The 21,016-nt window shown below is 27.5% G+C and overlaps 1 protein-coding gene across 3 annotated transcripts in view; it reads right to left on the bottom strand.

Annotated features, from left to right (window-relative positions):
- The window catches only part of LOC107439647 (5-hydroxytryptamine receptor-like), a 482,335-nt gene that overhangs the window by 73,312 nt on the left and 388,007 nt on the right, over positions 1 to 21,016 (bottom strand). For all 3 annotated transcript variants that reach the window (XM_071188193.1, XM_071188195.1, XM_071188194.1), the window contains one exon: positions 6,638 to 7,826. In XM_071188193.1, the coding sequence (XP_071044294.1) occupies positions 6,638 to 7,380 (743 nt within the window). In that variant the 5' untranslated portion in view covers positions 7,381 to 7,826. The remainder of the gene's footprint in view (positions 1 to 6,637; positions 7,827 to 21,016) is intronic.

Genomic DNA, 21,016 nt, shown 5'->3' with positions numbered 1-21,016 from the left:
TATATATATATACATGTACGCCAACCGCAATTATGGCTTTCACTACTTTTGACATTTAGTTAAATTTCCTCAAAAAATACTAAGATGATTAATTTATAGCTTTAGAGGTGTTTAGTTCATGCGATTTTTCAGACTTAGTAATAAAGTTCAGAGATTTGAGATAATTGAGGAGATGACAATAAAAAAAGAAAAAGAAAAGAAGTATTTGAACAGACTATGCCTGAAAATCAAACAATTAACTTGTAAGTTGTATAAATTACTTTGGGTGCTATTTGTAGCAACTACATGAAATTCCATATACCTATTTTGAATATTTATGGAGATATGGAAAATTAGTTTTTATAAAAAACTAATTTTTGTCTTAAGTTTTCATGCTGTAATTTTTAAAAAATTCTATAAAATTAAAAACAAATTTAGGAGCAATTTAAAAATAATTATGCAATTATTGTCAAAGATTAAATTGTAGATTAAGATTGATTTAAATTAGTTCTTTAAAAAAATTCAGGATTTTGTAGTGAATCGTAGTTGATAACTAATGAAAAAAGTCAAATTTGAGTATCTTAGAAATTTGAAAAGTTTTAAGCAATTTTGTGAATTATTTTCTATTAATTTTAAGAGATAGTTCAAAACAATAATAGGGTTTCCACAAATTATATTATAGGTTATTATAGGGTAGTGCAATTTTCAATAAGACAGAGAGAAATTTGTGGAGAACCCCCAATCATTTTGAGATGATTTTTTTAAAAGATGTGTACAAAAACTGCTGAGAAAATTGTTTGCAACTTTTTAAATTTTAAGGTATTCAAATAAGATTTTTTTCATTAGTGTTCAAATATGATTCACTGCTATATAAGGAAATTTTTTATAAATTTTTGCCCCTCATGCTTAGTATAATAGAACTATTTTAAATAGTCATATCTCGCGTAATTTTAAGCGAATTTATTTTAAATTTATAACAATAACTTCGTAATTAATTTTAAATTGCTCCAGAAATGTTCTTTAAATTTATTGAATATTTTTTCAGCATAAGTTACAGCAAAAATGTCTACATCTCTATAAATATTTAAATCAGGTCCACGAAAATTTATGCAGTTATGCAAAAAAAAAAATCAAATTAATAGATACAAGACACAAGTTTATTAATTGATTTTCTGTCTTAGGGTGTTCAAAAATACTTCTTTTCTTTCGTAATTTATTGTCAGTCCCTCAAGCCTCTGAAAGCTTCAAACCTTATTGCTAAGAAATACATATTGAAAAATTGCATGTACTAAATACCGCTGAAGTCAAATAATAATTGTCTAAAAATTTCTTGAGAAATTTAAAAAAAACTTGTCAAATATTGAAAGAGTCTCTTCGATTATTGAAGGATAGTGTATACATATGTTATTTCATTTTATTCAAGAAAAAAAAGGTGAAATAGTAATTTTCATTTCAGGCATGTTACAAAATTTCATATCTCAAACGATATAATTCAAAATATGCATTCCAACAATTTCTCTTCCCGTGAAAAATATTTATGTTGTCCATATTTTTTGGTTGGAATCGGGCAAACAAGATAATATATAGGATATGCTTTTTGAATAAAAATAACTTTTTTAGAATTTGAAATGTCACAAATAAACAATCTCGCTTTTTGAAATACAAGCTCCAAGCACTGATAGTTTATTTTCAACATTAGTTTTAAAATTTTAAGCTTCATTTTTATAGACCTGAAACTTTCTGGAAAGAAATATTTTAGTAGCTTTCGGGCAACTTGCTTATGAGGAAGAGATGATAGAATTTTATTTTTTCTTTAAAAACAACTGTGGGAATATATTTTTTGAATTTGCATCCTAAACTCACTTTTTTGATTTGATATGAAATATTCATTCTTATTTGAATTTTTTGAAAATAACATCGGATCGATGTATTTTGAAATACTTTTGTAGTGTTATTATGCAATTTATAAATAGTTTAAATCACTCCAGTAACTGTAATGTTAAAACATATAGAAAAGTAAGAAAGCTTCGGATTTAAAAACGCATTTAGATTTTGCCTAAAATGAATGCCTTTAAAGAACTATTTTGGTGTTGTTATGAAATTTAAAAGTAGTTAAATTATTCATGCTACATTATTGGGTATAAAGGTTTATTTGTTTTGTAGATTTGTTATGGTTTCTAAAGTGAACTTAGACTTCACCTAAAATGATTGCATTTTAAAATACCATTTTTTTTGTATTTTACGAAATTCCTTAATAGTTAAATTATTCATCCAAAATTGCTGGTTATAAAGGCTTATTGCCAATTTTTTTTATGTGTTTGAAAATGTATTTAGACAGCACAAGAAAAATATTTCTTCAAAAGGTGGATATTTTTTAATCGAATTTATTTCAGTTTTTGTTGTGTTGTGTACTACTTCCGAAATATTCAATTACTTAACATACCTTTACTTTATTAATAGCTAAATTATATATACAACAAGCTTGAAGCCAAACTACAGCGGTTTTTAGTCGAGAGAAGCTAACCGAATCCCAAAAAACTAAATCACTCATAATTACTAATGGTTAACGATTTTGAAATATGTTCTCACATTTCACAGCAGAAAAAAAAATTGAATGCCTTTTTTGTGCCTCTACTATGGCCCATTTACTGATTTCCCATTTACTGACTGGCCCATTTACTGACTTATTTTCCTAAATTTCTGATTAAATGATTCAAGCTTGAAGTCGAATTACAAGTGTCGGTAGTCGAGAGAATCTCACCGAAACTCAAAAAATTAAATCACTTACAATTCCTAATGAGTAATGCTTTTAAAATATGTTGTTTCATTTCACAACAGAAAAAAATTGAATGCCTTTTCTGTGCCTCCACTATGGTCCATATACTGATCTCTATTATTTTCCTAAATTTCTGATTAAATGCTTCAAGCTTGAAGTCGAATTACAGCTGTCGGTAGTCGAGAGAATCTCACCGAAACTCAAAAAATTAAATCACTTTTAATTCCTAATGATTAATAGTTTTAAAATAGGCTGCTTCATTTCACAGCAGAAAAAAATTAAATGCCTTTTCTGTGCCTCCACTATGGTCCATTTACTGATCTCTATTATTTTCCTCAATTTCTGATTAAATGCTTCAAGCTTGAAGTCGAATTACAGCTGTCGGTAATCGAGAGAAGCTCATCGAAACCCAAACAATTAAATCTCTCATATGTACAAATGATTCATGGTTTTTAGTCAATAAAAGTATGTAAAATAACATAAATTTATTCATTAACACAATATTCTAATTATTATTATTGCATTATGCATGCAGAGTTGTTAGAAGTATCCATATCTGGAATATGACTTTTTGTTATTCCCTTCTAGTAGATGTTGCTCCAGGAATAATTAATTGCACTTTCACTGTTTTTATTGATTTTTCAATGAAACTCATTTTACTACGTTGACTTTGTACATAATTAGTACAATACAGTAGCTGAAACCCTGTATGCAAATTTGAATATTTCTTATAATTTTACAAATTCATTGTGATTTATGAAAAGGAGTTCCTCTTAGTTCAGTGCAAGGAAGCTAAAGAATGATCAATATAGAACAAGAGAAAGCAAAAAATACCTGTTTAAAATAGCCCCTATTGATTTTATGGATGAATGGTAGGATAATGTAAAAAGTACTGTAGAAAATGTAAAAAATAGTGCTTTCTCTAATGTTCAATGTATAAATTGTTAAACAAATGAACATGATTTTTTTAAAATAATTTTTATTGAAAATCAAAAGAAATAACGTTTGTAATCAATTAGTACTTTTCTTTAGAATTTTTGAATTTTGATGTTTATAAAAACAACACTTTTCAAACATCATTTCGAAAATAATATTTGTTTAAATTAAAGATATGAATTAGGTGTCGGTCATTGGTAATAATCAGTCACACGTGTAATGTGCATGGTTTTGTGCAATTAATTTATTATTTGAATAAATTTCTCAAACAAAGTTGGCTTTGTTTAATATTTTGGTATGTGGAGATCAGTCTAAATTTGAAATCACTCAAGAAAAGAGTTTAGATTACATAACATTGAGGATTTGTTAAATGTATAGATGTGGTGATTCCTTGAAATGATGATCTTCACGATGAATGAGTGAAGAGTGAAGATGAGTGAGATAATGAGTGAAAAAAGATACATTTTCTTTGAATTTTTCTTTGTTATGTCAATTACTCAGTAGTGATTGGCTTATTTTTCAAATATTACTAAAAGAATTACTTAAAAAAGAACTTGATCTCACTGGAAAAAAACTTTCAGTAGATAACAGAAAACATTTAAAACCTTTGGAATATATGATATATCATGTACAAGAGAATCTAATAACCATATATAAAATATTCGAAAAAATATGAATTTCATCATATAATTCATTGAAAAATAAATTTTGTTTAAATCTAATCCATAAGAATTCAAATTTTATACATATTTTTATATATATATATATATAGACATTAATAAATAGTTTGGAAAAAAAACATTCTCTGATAATTTTAATTGACTAGTTTTTTTTGGAATTTTTAAGTTTGCNTTAGAATATATATATATATATATTATTTCTATTATCACTCGTTCCTTGCCTTCATATTTCTCACCTTTACGTCATTTACTATTTTTTTTAGTGTATGCTTAATTTTGTTTGTTATTTGATTGGTAACTTTATTAATTTTCTTATTTTACTAGTCGTGATTTTGTTAGTAGTTCTTTGTTATCAGTGGGAAGGTTGCTTTAAAAAAGTAATGACGAGTAAAAGTATTAAGTTTGTAAAGCAAAAGAAAAAATTTTTACTTTGAAAAATGAAACATGGAAAGCAAAAGTACAAGTGCTATCAAAATGTTAACGATTAAATACACTTAATGGAAATTGAAAAATTTAAGATTATACTGATTCAAATTCATTAAAACAATTTGTTATTAAATTTTTTAATTTATTTTTTAATTTATTTGCATTTCACAAAATGTTTATTCAAATAGTTGTATTTTTAAAAGTTAATGATATCATGAACTGATGTGTGTATATGCCATAACTACAAAAAAAAAACATTATTTCATACGAAATAAAAAAAATAATTAAACTCTAAAATTTTTTTTAATACGTGCTTAATTTTATTTAAATAAAGTATGATACGAACTGATGCGTGTATGTGACATAACAAAAAAAAAATAAATTTTTTTTCATACAAAATAAAAAAAATAATCAAACTCTAAAATTCTTTTTAATACATGCTTAATTTTATTTAAATAAAGTATGATACGAACTGATGTGTGTATGTGACATAACAAAAAAAAAAAAAATACATTTTTTTCATGCAAAATAAAAAGAATAATTGAACTCTAAAATTCTTTTTAATACATGCTTAATTTTATTTAAATAAAGAATGATACGAACTGATGTGTGTATGTGACATAACGAAAAAAAATACTTTTTTTTCATACAAAATAACAAAAAATAATTAAACTCTAAAATTCTTTTAATACATGCTTAATTTTATTTGAATAAAGTATGATACGAACTGATGTGTGTATGTGACATAACAAAAAAAAAATAAATTTTTTTCATGCAAAATAAAAAAAATAATTAAACTCTAAAATTCTTTTAATACATGCTTAATTTTATTTAAATAAAGTATGATACGAACTGATGTGTGTAGGTGACATAACAAAAAAAAATACATTTTTTTCATACAAAATAAAAAGAATAATTAAACTCTAAAATTCTTTTTAATACATGCTTAATTTTATTTAAATAAAGCATGATACGAACTGATGTGTGTATGTGATATAACAAAAAAAAATAAATTTTTTTCATACAAAATGAAAAAAAAAATTAAACTCTAAAATTCTTTTTAATACATGCTTAATTTTATTTAAATAAAGTATGATACGAACTGATGTGTGTATGTGACATAGCAAAAAAAAAACATTTTTTTCATACAAAATAAAAGGAATAATTAAACTCTAAAATTCTTTTTAATACATGCTTAATTTTATTACAATTTAAGTATGATACGAACTGATGTGTGTGTGTGACATAACAAAAAAAATAAATTTTTTTCATACAAATTAAAAAAAATAATTAAACTCCAAAATTTTTTTAATACATGCTTAATTTTATTTAAATAAAGTATGATACGAACTGATGTGTGTATGTGACATAACAAAAAAAACAAAATTTTTTTCATGCAAAAAAAAAAAATAATTAAACTCTAAAGTTCTTTTCAATACATGCTTAATTTTATTTAAATGAAATATGATACAATGTTTTCATTACGAGCCGAAGATCTGTATCTTTTTGCACCTCATTGGTATTGTGTGCTGTTAAAATACGCAAAATCGTTAAGCTAAAAGTTAGAGTTTTGGAAAAATTTTGCACGATAAACAGAAAGTGACTAAGCATTCGTTATTTTCAGCCAAACATTCACAAGAAAAACAAATTTCTATCTGAAAGATATTTTTCATTTGGAGCAGTGTAATTTCTACAGTTAAGTCGATAAATAGTATAGATTTAACACAGCAAACCATATACCTTAATTTTTCCAATAGATCTTAAATACCATTTTTTTTATTCATGCATTAATAAAAAAATCATGAGTTAGGTATTGAAATTTGAAAAAAACTTGTCTTACCTTTTTTCTTCCTCAATTCTGAACAAGAAATTGTCGTCCTTCCAGCCAAGTATGGGAGCAAATGAAACTAAGAAACCTACAGCCCAAACAAGGAAAATCATAAGTCCTATTTTATTACTGCTTCTTTGTCTTACGTAATCAACATTTGTTACTGCCCAATATCTGTCCGTAGCAATTGCTACAAGATGCAATATAGATGCAGTGCAGCAAAGAACATCCGCCGAGGTCCATATTTCACACAATACTGGTCCTAGAATCCACTCTTGATACACTTCATATATAGCACCCATAGGCATAACCAGAAGAGCAACCATTAAATCAGCCACAGCCAATGAAAGAACTAAATAATTCCCAACTGTCTGAAGATTACGGTCCATCAGAATCGCAAATATGACAAAAAGATTACCTACTATAGTCGCCATTGTAGTTGAGCTCAATAAACCAGTTATAATAACTGCTTTAACCATATCTGACAAAGAAGATGAAGTATCATTTTTTACGTTCGTAAAGTTTCCTAACGGAAGTGAAAAGTTGGTTAGATTTCCATCAAACCAATATGCTTCGGAAGAATTGGTTGAGTTATCGTAGATAAGCAACATTTCGTGTTTTGATATATCACTGTCTCTACTTAAATTTGCTACGTGATCTTCATACAGAATAGGAAAAAGAGTCTCATTGCCCATTGGGAATTCCATGAAGTCTGTAAAGTTATCAGAAAAATTTGCCGATATCAGACGCTCCATAATTCACTTGCTCCTTAGGGTCCGATAACTCCAAATTAATCTTAAAAGTGAAATGAGAAAACTACTTACGTTTTTTTCGTTCAACGTATCTAAACGCTTGTCATTGAATAATCATTTATTTACGGGAAAGTTACAATTTTGATGTATATCAGCAAGAGTTTTAATTGCCTTTTATTTAGGCTTCTTTCACAGCCTTAATTCCATAATAAGATTTTATAGACATTTAATTAAATGATGGTTTTTTTTCTCACTTTGAGTTGAAAAGTTTAAATTGAGTTCTGAAATTCACAAGTCTTTAATGTAAAAAACGAAATAGAATGCCTGTAATGTCTTTTTAGAGAATGTCTAAGAATGTCATGTTATAAGAAAACTTCTTATCCTAAACTCATGCTGGCTACGAGAAGTTATTTACCAATTCGACGCCATTAAGATACCGCAGAAAGAACCTGAAATAAAGATGAAAATATATGTAGACTCAAATAGTCTATACTAAAATTTTAACAAAAATATACTTCTTAATTTGTAGCAATAAGACGAAACAATCATTATTTATAGTTCCAAAAGTTAACAATTCAAATAAATTGAATCGTAAAGTTGGGTATAATGAGTTTTTATTTCTTAAGCTTATTTGGGAAATTATTCAAAATTGCAAGAAATGTATTTAAAATTGCTTCTCAAAAGTATAGTTAAAATGATTACTCAAAACTAAGAAAATTATGAAGTCAGCAACGTTTTTATTATTATTTTTAAGATTGTATCATTTCTAAGAGAATCTTTGCTTTCGATTAAAGAAACGTTTAAATTCCCGTTTTAAATATTTTTTCTTGAAAACTGGTATTATTTTATCGTAATCTTTTTTCTCATGGGAATCGTGTTTTCTTCTTTTATTGTTAGTTTAAGCAATTTCTGTTAATTATAACTCAAACATAGCTTCGTCAGTTCGGGGCAGAAGTTGCTCGAATTTCTTGGTTAATCAAGTTTTAATGAATATTGTTTGAAAAGATACAGGATTAGGATTTAAAATTGTACACTAATAAATCTTTTTCATTGATTATTTTTGAAGTAATAAATTTATGGAGAATAACTATATATTTCTATGTTTAATAGTTTAAAAAAACTTTCTTTTTTTCTAAAAAAAAACTTCACCTATTATTTTCTATTTTATTAATTTTAAAAAAAAACAGCAAGAATCTGCAATTTGACCTTACAACTGAATTCAGTAAAGAATTTAAGAAATAAAGAAAACGAAAGTCCGAAAAAGAAGCAAAGAACAGAGTAGATAGGAAATAAAACGAAGACACTTTCCCTTAGATAAATACTATCAGTTCTAAAAAGAAGAAAATATGCAGACTTATATATTCTGAAGAAAATATATCATATCTAAACGCGTCTGGATAAAATATAAAGAACGTTGTGCATTATATGCAGACATCAAAATGAACTACTATATTTTACAAAAACGTAATATATACACATCTTAATGCATGTAGCCATATAGGCAATTTGTGCTATTAAAGGCTTTTAAGTGCCAAAGAAATGACTTCTATTTTCTGAAAAAATCGAAAAAACTATTTCAGTTCCAATAAATACCATCTTAAATAACCTATACGCATAGTTGAACAAACTGTCATAGGACGCAAGCAAAGCTGAAAGTTTGTAATATCTATTTGATTTGAAAAAAGTAGAAACTACATACCTGACTCTATATTTAGTGTATTGCAGAAGAGGAAAAGACTAAACCGATATGAAAAATTTTACTTACTTTCTGACAGAAATCATTATATATCTTCAGTTTCAATATTCGTCCTAGCAGAATATCCAAAAAAGTAAATAAAACTTTAACTTTTTTTTTATATTCTAACATGGTAAATACCGTAATTGCAAACCCAACTTTACGTTAAAAATTTATTAGAATTGTTATACATATAAGAGCACTTGATTTAAAAGTTTTGAATTCTACTCAAAGTATTACAAGTTTAAAATAATCATGTAGATACAATGCATCAAGAAAAAAAAAGTAGAATTCAAAACTTTTAAATCAAGTGCTCTTATATGTATAAGAATTGTTATACATCTAAGAGTACTTGATTTAAAAGTTTTGAATTCTACTCAAAGCATTACAAGTTTAAAAAAATCATGTAGATACAATGCATCAAGAAAAAAAAACAATCTTTAATAACTTTTGATCAAATGCTCGGATTTTCACGTTTTAGGGCTCAATCTTAATGGTTCGAGGGGGAGACCTCAAATATTAATTTAAGCAGACGATATTTTAAGTTGTAAAATCAGACACAAAAACGTACTTTTTCTGACTAAACATACCATTTTTTCAACGGATTAAGACTTTTGACCCCCAAAAATGTAGGGGGTAGCAACAATTTGGGAAATATGGTACCCATAGTTTGGTCAGGAGAACGATCCAAAGTTTGGATCCCATAATATTAATTAAATTTTACGCTTATTGCACCATATCTCAAGAAGTTTATAAGTGAAAGGAAAATTTTTTGCACGCAATTATAAAATTCATTTATCCAAAAGTAATTCCATGTAAGAGATAAATTTTTGTAAATATTTATTATTTTTATTATTTTATTTAATAATAATCAAAATTATTTTGAATTATAAGGTACACAATTTTTTACATCACTTCAAAATACCTAATTTTGCATGGCAAAATACAAACTTTGAGCGAAATAGGTTGAATAGTTTCTGAGAAATCGAATTTTAAATATGCGCCTTTTTTTAAAATTCGATTTCTCAAAAACTATTCAACCGATTTCACTCAAACTTATATTTTGCAATTGAAAATTAAATTCTTTGAAATAACGTACGAAGATTGTATACCTAACTATTAAAAATTTCTTCGACTATAATTAAATATAAAAAAAGATAAATATTTACTAAAACTTTTCTTCTTACGTTGATTTAATTATCTTTAGCTAGCCAAGTTTTATAATTGTGTGCAAAAATTTTTCAGCTCGCTTTAAAAGTTCTCGAAATAGGGTGAAACATGCAAAGAAATTAAGGTTAAGGAGTCCAAACTTTGGACAGCTCTCCTGGCCAAACTATTGGGTCCATATTTCCTAGATCGCAGCTACCCCCTATATCTTGCGGGTCAAAAACGGAAATCCGATCAAAAACGTATGCTTATTCAGAGAAAGTACGGCTTTGTATCTGATTTCGTAACTTAAAACATCGTCTATATTAAGTAATTAGCATAGTTGAGGTCACCCTCTCATGCCTTTAAGATTGAGTCCTGTAACTTGAAGATCCGATCATTAGATCAAAAGTTATTGAGGGATGTCCGTTTTTTTTTTTTTTTCTTTTCTTCTTTGCGCACTGTACATACAAATGAGGTTTTGAAAGATAAATTAATCGATTACAGTGCAATAAATTGTGAATAAAATTATGGTAAAATGTGCTGACACCCTAACTGCCGGTACTTTTAATGTAATATCTATTTTTATCGTAAAATTTTATGGAGCAGAATAAAAAATCTGATATACCATATTTTTTTGTAGTAATATTGTTTGTAAAATCACTTATTCATTATAATTAAATCAATATTACTGTAAGAGTTATGATATAAAATTTCACTGTAAAAATATATTTTACTGTAAAATGGAACTTTCAGATGCTTCTTTCAGGGTACCAGTACTTTTTACTGTAATTTTATCCGGAATTTTAACAGTGTAAACATAGAGTACATTTAATTACAGTGTGGACTACAATATAAAATCAGTTAAAGAAATGCTGTCGTAGAAGGCTTTACTTCTTTCTAATTGTAGAAATTACCTTATGACAGCAGTATACTTACCATTTTACAAAATTACATTTATATACTTACCATTTAACGAATTTCACTTTAAGAAATTGCAATCAAGTTTTAATAAAGCAAAAACAGAAGATTTGCTTAAAAAACTAACTTTGTGTTGTCAAATATATCTGGTTCCTTAAACGATAACACTGGGGAATAAATTTTTTGTTGTATTTAGACAATATTTGATCTTGCCTAATTTGAATGTGAAAATCATAAATCTGAAATTAGTTTTACTCCTAATAAGTTATATATTTTTTATGAATGACATCTTTAGTAGTTTATTTTTTGTCGAAATGTACAAGTTTAAAAATATTATACCTAACATGGGGTCGCGAAAATGTTGCGAAAAACTTCTAGGGGAGTTCGTGTTCATCATCAGAATTAAAATTGCATAGGAACCCATGCTCGGAAATGTAGTACAACGATAGTGTTCCCTATGATGACCTGTTCACACGAAGAAACAGTTCATCACTGGGGAAGCACCCCTAGTGGCCTATGGGTTCCTATGCAATTTTGCAATTTTAGTCCTGATGATATGCTCTAAATCCCCTAGAACTTCTTGTCACAACATTTATGCGATCCCTTGTTATATATAACGTGACGACCAGATTGCCGAGCGGTCAGCGTGCTTGACTCTGAAGCCAATGGTTGCGGGTTCGAATCTCGCTTTGGGCATGAATGTTTCTCTCGGTGTGTTGTTCTCTGTTGTATGATGTGTGAATGTGGAATTATTACACATATTTTGAATGCTTTTATTAAACCTTCGAATTTATTTTATGGTAACTTATTGAAAATCTAAACATATCTCTTATAACGAATGTTCAAAATACAAAACACACGCACTCGCAGAAATTATTAAATTACTATTTCTGAGATGTTGGTAAAAGAATTTCTAATTTTTCCCAGTGAAATAAGCACAATTGAAGGCAAGTATATATATCCGTTTCTCTTGAAATAGGAAATAATATGAATAAAAGAAATACTTTTAAAAAATAGTACTTAATAATTGTCGAAAAGTGAGAAAACAGTTTACTTGTCAAGGAAGTAAGGTTAACTATATATATTTATGATTTCACTAAACTTATATTACATTATTGGAAAAAAATATTTTTGTAAAAAACTGATGTCATATAAAATAATATTATCTAAAATTAATAGATTTCTATCTTTTTTAAAGCGGGTTTAGACAGTAAGCTTATTATAAGAGTCAGTTTATTACATTACATTCCACCTATGTCATTCATTTCTTATAATTTTTCGCCTGTCTTTGATTTTGTTCTTGTAGTTTTTTATTCTTTAAAACAAAATGACAAGACAAGGTTTTTTTGCTTTATGATGATTAGCTGAGATATACAAGTAAATCTCTTTTTTTTTTATCTAGTCTTTTGTTGATTAACAGTTTTTATTCCGGAATCCTAGTGCAAACTATGTGTATTTCTGGTGGAAATGTGCGTTATTGTGCAAGTATAGGGAAAACAAGAAACAGGATTGAGAGTAAATAATTTTTTTTCGTAAAATTCCGTAAAATTTGAAGTTTCTAGTAATTTGCGCGGCCATCACATAATTATGACGAAAACAACTAGTAGCTTTAAGTGAAACAAACTTAGAGTTAGCTTTTAATTTATACAATTAGCGTCAATCTTTGACAAAAATGCCCAGTGCTCGTAATTGTAACGAATTTCAGCAAAATTTGTAAAGTCGATTACTAGTTTATATGGAAACTATGTAAACCTTTCTAATTCGGGGGTGTATGCCTTTTACCATGGTAATGACGGCATCAGCGTATCGAAAACGAGTGCTACCGGCATTAAAGAACATCACTTCCGCTCTCTAACTTCATTGATGACCACGGAGTACGAACACAATGAGAGTTTCGTATTCAAATAGTCCAGGGTCACCGATTGAGGAGAGCAGGACCAAGGAAACTTGTCATATGTTTAAGAAGTGAAAAAACTATTGTGGGGTCAGTGCAAAGATTTGAACCCCCATTCTATCCTAAGCACACCGTCATGGTCATGACATTGACAGATTAGCCCTCTCGGCTAAAGTATGCACCCAGCTCCAAAAGTGGTATCATAAGGTGTTCACAATACATTTATTATTATTAGATTATTAGACATCTGATGATGTAAAACAAATATATGATAAAATTCTGTTTGTTTAACAGTATTAGGTGAAAACAGACAGTAAACAATTTTTTCACAATTAACAGTTTGGATATCATCTTTTTATGGTTACTTGACTGTAAATTAAATAAGTTGTTATTTAACCATTTAAATAAATTGTCAACTAACCATTTTTATGAAAAATTGCCAACAGTTTGAATTCAAAAAATTTTTGTATTCGTTAGAATATATTTTTATTTTTTGGATGACCCATGTGGTATTTTGAAACAGAAGTATTACCCATCATTGTGTTAAATTCAATTTATGTATTTAACTAATATATTTCCTGCATTTAATTCAAACAATCTAAAGCAAATGAACTTAAGCAAGGGGAAACAACCTGAACAATTCATGTATTCAGCAATAACATTTTCAATGACCAGGAAAGCGTTAAATTTCGAATTATAAGATTAGTCTATATTCACTAGTATTATCATTTCCGTGATTTGTTCTGTATTTTAATGAAACGGTTTAATTTAATCTAGAGTTTGATATAATTAGAAATAAGGAATAATGCGGAAAAATCTAAAGAACTCGAAAAAGTTGTTAAGTTTATTTAATTAATGGACTTATTGCATAGACTCTTGACTTAACGAATAGAAAGTTATATCGAGTGTTATAGTTAAAACTTTTTTATCTGGAGTAATTTTATTTAATTAATATGGCAATTTTAATAAGATGCGCTGTTAACTTTGGCACTTATCGTTTCAATATTTAATTAGGGCATTTTTATATATATGTTTAAAATAATTTTTTAGTTTTAAAAATATTTTCCTCAACATCAGATTCTTAAGATTTATATTTAATACGAAGAAAAAAAAGACCCACTAAACATTACGATTTATATCTTCGTCTATAGCCTTGGTTTTTTAAAGCAATAACTAAAAATGCTATAATGTAGATTAAAACGATTTACGTAAGCTCTTGAAAAACAAGTGCACTGCAATGAGTATTTATTTTCTTCGAGTGTTTATAATCAATATTATTTTTAAATCTTGTGATTTAAGATAATTATTTGAATATAATGTTCTCCGGTAATAATTAAAAACAATTAATGAAATGATTGCACAGCTGAAGAAAACACCGAAATATTTCTTATTTTTTCCAGTTTTTCTTCGAATAAGTATAAATCAAATATCATAAGTATCGTATTGTCTCCAAAGTCATTAATACTTAAAATGAAATAGACAATCCTATACAGTGTGAAAAATAAAAAACTGAACACCCTGAATAACTTATGATCTAATGATTGGATCTTCACGTTCTATCAATCTTAATCTATCTCAATCTTAAAGGTTCGAAGGGGTGACTTCAAATATGCTAATTATTTGGTGCACACGATTTTTCAAGTCACAGAATCAGACATAAGAACATACTTTCTCTTAATAAACATACCTTTTATTCGACAGATACAGATTTTTGATCCCAAAATCTGGGGGACAGCCGCATTAAGGGAAATATGGTCCCAAAAGTTTGATTAGGAAAAAGCAAAAAGCTTGCTCCTGAGAAATCTAATTTTAAAAATACGACTTTCTCAACATTTGATGTCTCAAGAACTATTTGAGCGATTTCGCTTACATTATTATTATTGGTATTTTGTAATTTAAAATTGTCTTATTTAAAACGGCGTGAACAATTGCATATCTTACAATTCAGAAGATTTTCGAAAGTAGTAAATAAATTAATAAATCTATACTAGAAGTTATGTTTTTCTAGAAATTATCTTTGGATAAACGAATTTCATAATTTTGCGTGAAAATTTTTCAATTCTCTCAAAAAATTCTCGAGATATAGGGAAATATCCAAAAATTTAAATTAATATTAAGGGGTCCAAACTTTGGGCCGTTCTTCTAACTAAAGAATTGTGATCTAATTTCGTGACCTAAAATATAGTCTGCCCTAATTAATTAGCACATTTGAGCTTACCCCCTAGAACTATTACGATTGAGTCCTAGAACGTGAAAATCCGATAATTAGAACAGAAGCTATTCAGGATAGTCCCATTTTTTATTTTGCGCATTGTACATGTTTGGCTATTTTATTTTATGTATTAATTACTTAGGATATTAATGACATTGAAGATTAAAACGGTGAAACCAACGTCATGTCATTAGCTGAAATATATGCTTTAGTTTCTTCTATGTTTATGAATTATTCATATTATTAATTATTCTTATTTATATAATTTGCTCTAAAAAAATTATTGTGTATTAGATATGACTAGTGGCTCCTCAAAGCTATAATTCATTTTATGCTATGTAATTACCTCTTACGCTGCAGTGCTTCTAATTAGCACATATATTCTTCAGTCTATCTTTTCTAAATAATTTCTGATAATTACCATATATTTACATCCGAAAAAGAAAGCAAAAATGTGGTAAATCATAACTTAAAAAATGCTGAATGTAAAATAGGTGCTTCATACAAATCAGTGAAGTCTTTTTATAAGGGGTAAGTGATACATAAGACAATTACTTACATTTAATATTAGTTGTTCATTATTTTAGGTTGAAATGCAAGTTATTGTACTTTAATTATCGCAAGAAATAATTAGAAGTTTCTGGTAAAAGCGAAAAAATAATACTGAATTGTATGACATTTCTTTTTCATAAAACGAATTTACGAGCTGCACATAAATCTTTTAAGAAAACAGAACAAAGAAGACAAAAGATATTTACGTTCTGCATATCAAATGGTAGAATTAAGCACACGATATAGTATTTCCCGTTTTTTTCGGTGATTTATTTCATACAGAATAAAACCTTTTTTAAAACGAGGGGGAATTTTTGAAATCAAATGTATTCATGAACGATAACTGTGGTAAATAATAAAACCCAAATGTTTTCTGAAATCTTTCGATACGAAGTTTTATTCTGAAGCAAAGTAATTGCCTTCATGGCGATGAATAGTGGTAAGGAATGTTAGTAAAAAGAGAACCCAAGTGCTAATGATCTTCGCTCAGAAAAGAAAAGATAAAAAAAAAAAGAAAAATAAAGAAACCAAAGCGTAGCATTTGTTTAGCAGGTGCGCGGCATTTCCCTTCGGTCTTTTGCTCATTAAGATAGTAATGAGTATCATTATGAGTTTAGGCCAACTTACATGATTACAACATGTAGTTTGAAAGTACTATCCACTTAATCGCAATTAATGAACAAAGTTAAAATCGGAAACACTTCTTGAATGATTAATTTCCTTCAAAAACCTCTTCGAAAGAAAACTTTCAGTTGCTTTTCTGCAATTTTTTTCAGCTACTTAATTTTATTGTTAGTGGAAGAAAAAAGGTTTTTTTATATGCTTAGCTACTTAATGCCAAAGCGTTATAATATGTCTGTTTCATTTATATAAATAATGCAATAATGAATTATATACTATCTATAAACATGAGGTTCGTATGTTTAAAAAACAAAAAAGTAACAAAGTGATGAAAAATTTATTATACTTCATTTTTTACTTTGACTACTTTTTAAAAGCCGTAATTTTAAACTATAGATATTCTATTTAAGTTATCTTCTATTTGTTACGTATACTTTGTGCTTAGGGACGGTCATGTTATGCAAATTCAAATAATTCAGAATTGATTGGACTTCTGATTCGAAATTATTTTTATTACACAACTAAAAACGTACTTACCAGAGATGCCAACTTGCTTCGGACAGCAAATATATATTTTGACACGTTCACGCCGGGAAAAGTGAAAATACTGGTACGGGAAAAGTGAAAATACTGGTTGAAGAACTATTTCAATATTAGATAATATTCGGCAGGAGTTAATATATTCTCAACAATAACAATTCACTGTAAGGAAATTTATCACGGCGAAGAAGCAATTCAATATAAAAATTGCATCCGTTAAAAACAATTGGTAGTTATGGATTTTATTATTCCCGGAAAAAAACTAAAAAATGAAATTCATTGTTACCAGTTTTTACTCCGGTGCGCTGCCAAGATGAGACAATTTAGCGTGACCCACCGGTGGGTCACCCCGGCGTGAACATGTTAAAGTGATAGTTTATCGATTGGGATTCTTGGTTTAATAAATTCCATTTAGTAGATTTTTATCCACCACTATTTCTAAATAATTCGTTGGCTTATAGAATTCCCCACTTTATAGTAGTTATGTTATGCTATGCCTTTTAAAAATCAAGCAAAAATAGTTAAATATTTGCAAAATTTACTTTGTAGTTATTTACAGTTTTTTTTAATTATTTTGTCCGGAGCAGTTGGCATCTGTGACTTACATATTTTAACTATGAATATTTGCTTCTGTTTATGAATATAAGCGTAGAGAACAACAACAAACTTTGGTCAGCTCATTCTGGACTTAAAACAACAAGCACGCCATCATTGGTGTTTTTAGAAGGGGAAATAATTCTCGTGTAGTGTGAAGGCGTGAGTGTTTGGTTTAAGCTTATTCAATTTTAAGTTTTTAATTTTAAATTACAACCTTTAACCCCCTTGGGGACGGGTGATTCAGAAAAGCATTCGTACAAAATCAGAATCAGGATGTAATTAAATAAAAAACGGTAACTTAAATGCAGCCGTTTCTGATTTGACAGACTTACTTTGCTTTTACTTTAATTATTGTTAGTTTAATCATATATATAATCAATGTTAATTCAAAGTATAACTAAATAGTTTTATTTTGAACAAAGTAATGGTGAATTAAATAAATCAAACAATTGTAACTCAGCCCACAAATAAACTGCTAAAGAATTACTTTGATTACCAGTTTTATCTTTTTACCCTGGTTGATACAGTTTTATACTGGCACGTATTTGTGACAGTTTGAGCGAAAGGGTTAAGGTCGTATGAACGTACACTTGATTTGGTGCACAAATTCCAATAAAATTAAAATTGAATATTTTTCTCCCTCTTTTTAATTTTTCAAAACGCAAGAAACCTTCAAAAATTACGATTCTTCCAAGAAATAAAAAAAATAAAATTGTTTGTTCTAGTGTAATAAATAGCTTCAAGCTACCTCTTAATAGCCATATCAGTCCTCTATCAAACTTGAACATTTTTAGAGTCTAGATATGTTGCAAAACGCTTGCCGATTATATTAGGGGGACCGGAAAGTAATGTCATTTCGGCTCATTAAATATTCGTTACTCTTTAAAACCAATTCATATTTTTTGATCCATTTCGATTCATTTTCGATCCGACATTGTAATATTATTGCTAACGAGGGTGACAACATTATTGCACCGAAGCGACATTACTTTTCGGTCCACCTAATATGTATAATGCCAATTTATATCTCTCAGAAACTAATTAAAAATTATATATTAAAGCATCTTCATCATTTTTAAAGGATCGTAAAAACTTCGAAAAATAAGACTCTTATAATTTTACGATATTATAGAGAACTGTAAACTATTCCAATTACACATATCAATCATTTTTGGGTGGACTTGAGTACCTCTATATTTCCTCAATACCACGACAGCCCTGGATGGGCCGTAGCATTCTGCAGATTTTGGTAACAGGTGGCCCTATCCTTGGCTTTGTCTTTCCATCCTATTATTTATACATTGTTGAACAAAAAACGTGAATTCATTGCGAAAGTTAAGGTAAATAGTAAACTATAAATTATTAACTGCATTTGATGAAAAGTGTACCCTTTTTTAAACAATCAAAATATTTAATAAATCAAGTGAAAATGTAGTGAACTGTGATAAACGAAAGAAGCATAATGAATAATTTAATTATATAAAAACATAAATGGAGAGTTTAGTGGTAGAAACTGGTAAGTGACATTTTCAGAGATGGTAAGAGTAAGACAATCAGGGTAAGAAAAAAAAGTTATATCTACACTATTTTATTACCAATTTGTTAGACTACAGGGCAAAAAATTCTTTATTTTCTTTTCTATTTTTCACTGTCTAATTTAAAACAAAAATCATGCATATGCACTCAAAACTAATGCGGATTAGTTGGAATGAACATTTACCAAATCATAAAAATTAAATAATAGAAAAAAAAATCATAAAAATTAAGTAGAAAATCATAAGAATTAAAGAAACAAGCACAATATGGGAAAACGAAACAATAGCAACTTAGCACAACAAAGTAAATTTCAAAATCTTACCGAAGTTTATTTTTCATTTCTTTAATTGATTATAAGAGCGTGATTTATACATAGCATTAAGATTCTATTTTTCATTGAATAGTAAATGAGTGATAGACTTTTCATAGGCCATATTGCCAAATATAACATTACTCATCTACGAACCATTATGAGCTCGAACTAACTGAAAAGAAATAATAAAATCTTTCTTGATTAGCAAAATCCTGTGGCTCCATCTGTTATGAAAAAAGGAAAAAAAAACATTAGTTATATTAAGATTAATATGAAATCGAAAACGATTCTCTTACAGTAAAAGTACCCATATTAATGGAACCACTTAATGTCATTTTCTGCAATTCATAAACACTCCTAAAATGTCACTTACTCGGTTTTTACACTAAGCTCTTCAAATGTCATAAAATAATAATTAATGAAAGGAAATTTTAGTTTTTATTTTACTTTTTCCTAATCAAGTTTAAAAATAGAATATTTATCATTCAAATACAACTAAATTTTAAAAGTTTGGCTCGTGTATAATAAAGTAAAAAATATTTAATAGCAACTGAAGGACAAAGTTGACATCAAGAGGACTTCTTTAAGGGATTAATTTTCTTCTTATATTTTTTTTTCGAAAAAAAAAATAGATAAATCAGTCAAACTTTTAAGCTTAGTTTATTGTTTACTCATTGAAGTGGAAGAAAACATTTTTCCGCAGATTATTCTGACATTAAATGTAACAGGGAAATATAGTTATTAAAGAATTTGATTTACAAAAAATAATAAATGTCATTAGCAGAAAAATATTATTCCTTTTTGCTCCAAAATCTTAAAATAAGGATTAAATAAATAGTCATTATATTTTATTTAAGTTGGTATTAATAATATTCGTTGAAAATAACTAAGGCGGAAAAAAATGAAAATACAGAAAGCAGAATTAATAAAATAAAAAAATTCTAAATATATTTTTTCTGATATTTAATTAATTAAGATGATTAAGAGAATAGCTAAATGTCAAGCTCAACTAAACTTTAGATTACAGGGTAAAATTTAATAGTTTAAAATAACTTTGTTAATCGTTAATTAGCAAAGGAGGTTATAATTGGAAACAATTTGTGAAAGATTTAGTTAGACAAAACTCAATAAAAAAACCATCTTTTAACTTTGTTTCAGTTTTTTATCACTCAATTGTAGAACTCGTTTATTGAATATGAAAAAAATAACTTTAAATTTTATTATTTTTAACTCTAAAACTATCTAATCTTCATGCAAACTAGTGAAAGTTTTAATTAAGTGATTTTAGATAAAATATTTTTGAAACAAATAATACTTTGAATTTAAATGAACATGCGTTAATTATAAAAAGTACAATGTTAAAAATTTTTGAAGCAGACAATTATAGTTAACTATGGATGAACTATGGCTTCTAGAAAATTAAAAAAAAGAAAAAAAAGGAAAAGAAAAAGAAGATTTAGCGAGATAGGTCATCTTTCTACTTTCTTTTATATGTATGTAATCTATTTATCTACCTACCTATCTATCTATCTATCTATCTATCTATCTATCTATCTATCTATCTATCTATCT

This window comes from Parasteatoda tepidariorum, chromosome X2 (assembly GCF_043381705.1).
Source record: "Parasteatoda tepidariorum isolate YZ-2023 chromosome X2, CAS_Ptep_4.0, whole genome shotgun sequence".
Lineage (NCBI taxonomy): Eukaryota > Metazoa > Arthropoda > Arachnida > Araneae > Theridiidae > Parasteatoda > Parasteatoda tepidariorum.
Note: the sequence above shows the minus strand (reverse complement) of the source record. Positions and strands in the feature narration are given on the sequence as shown.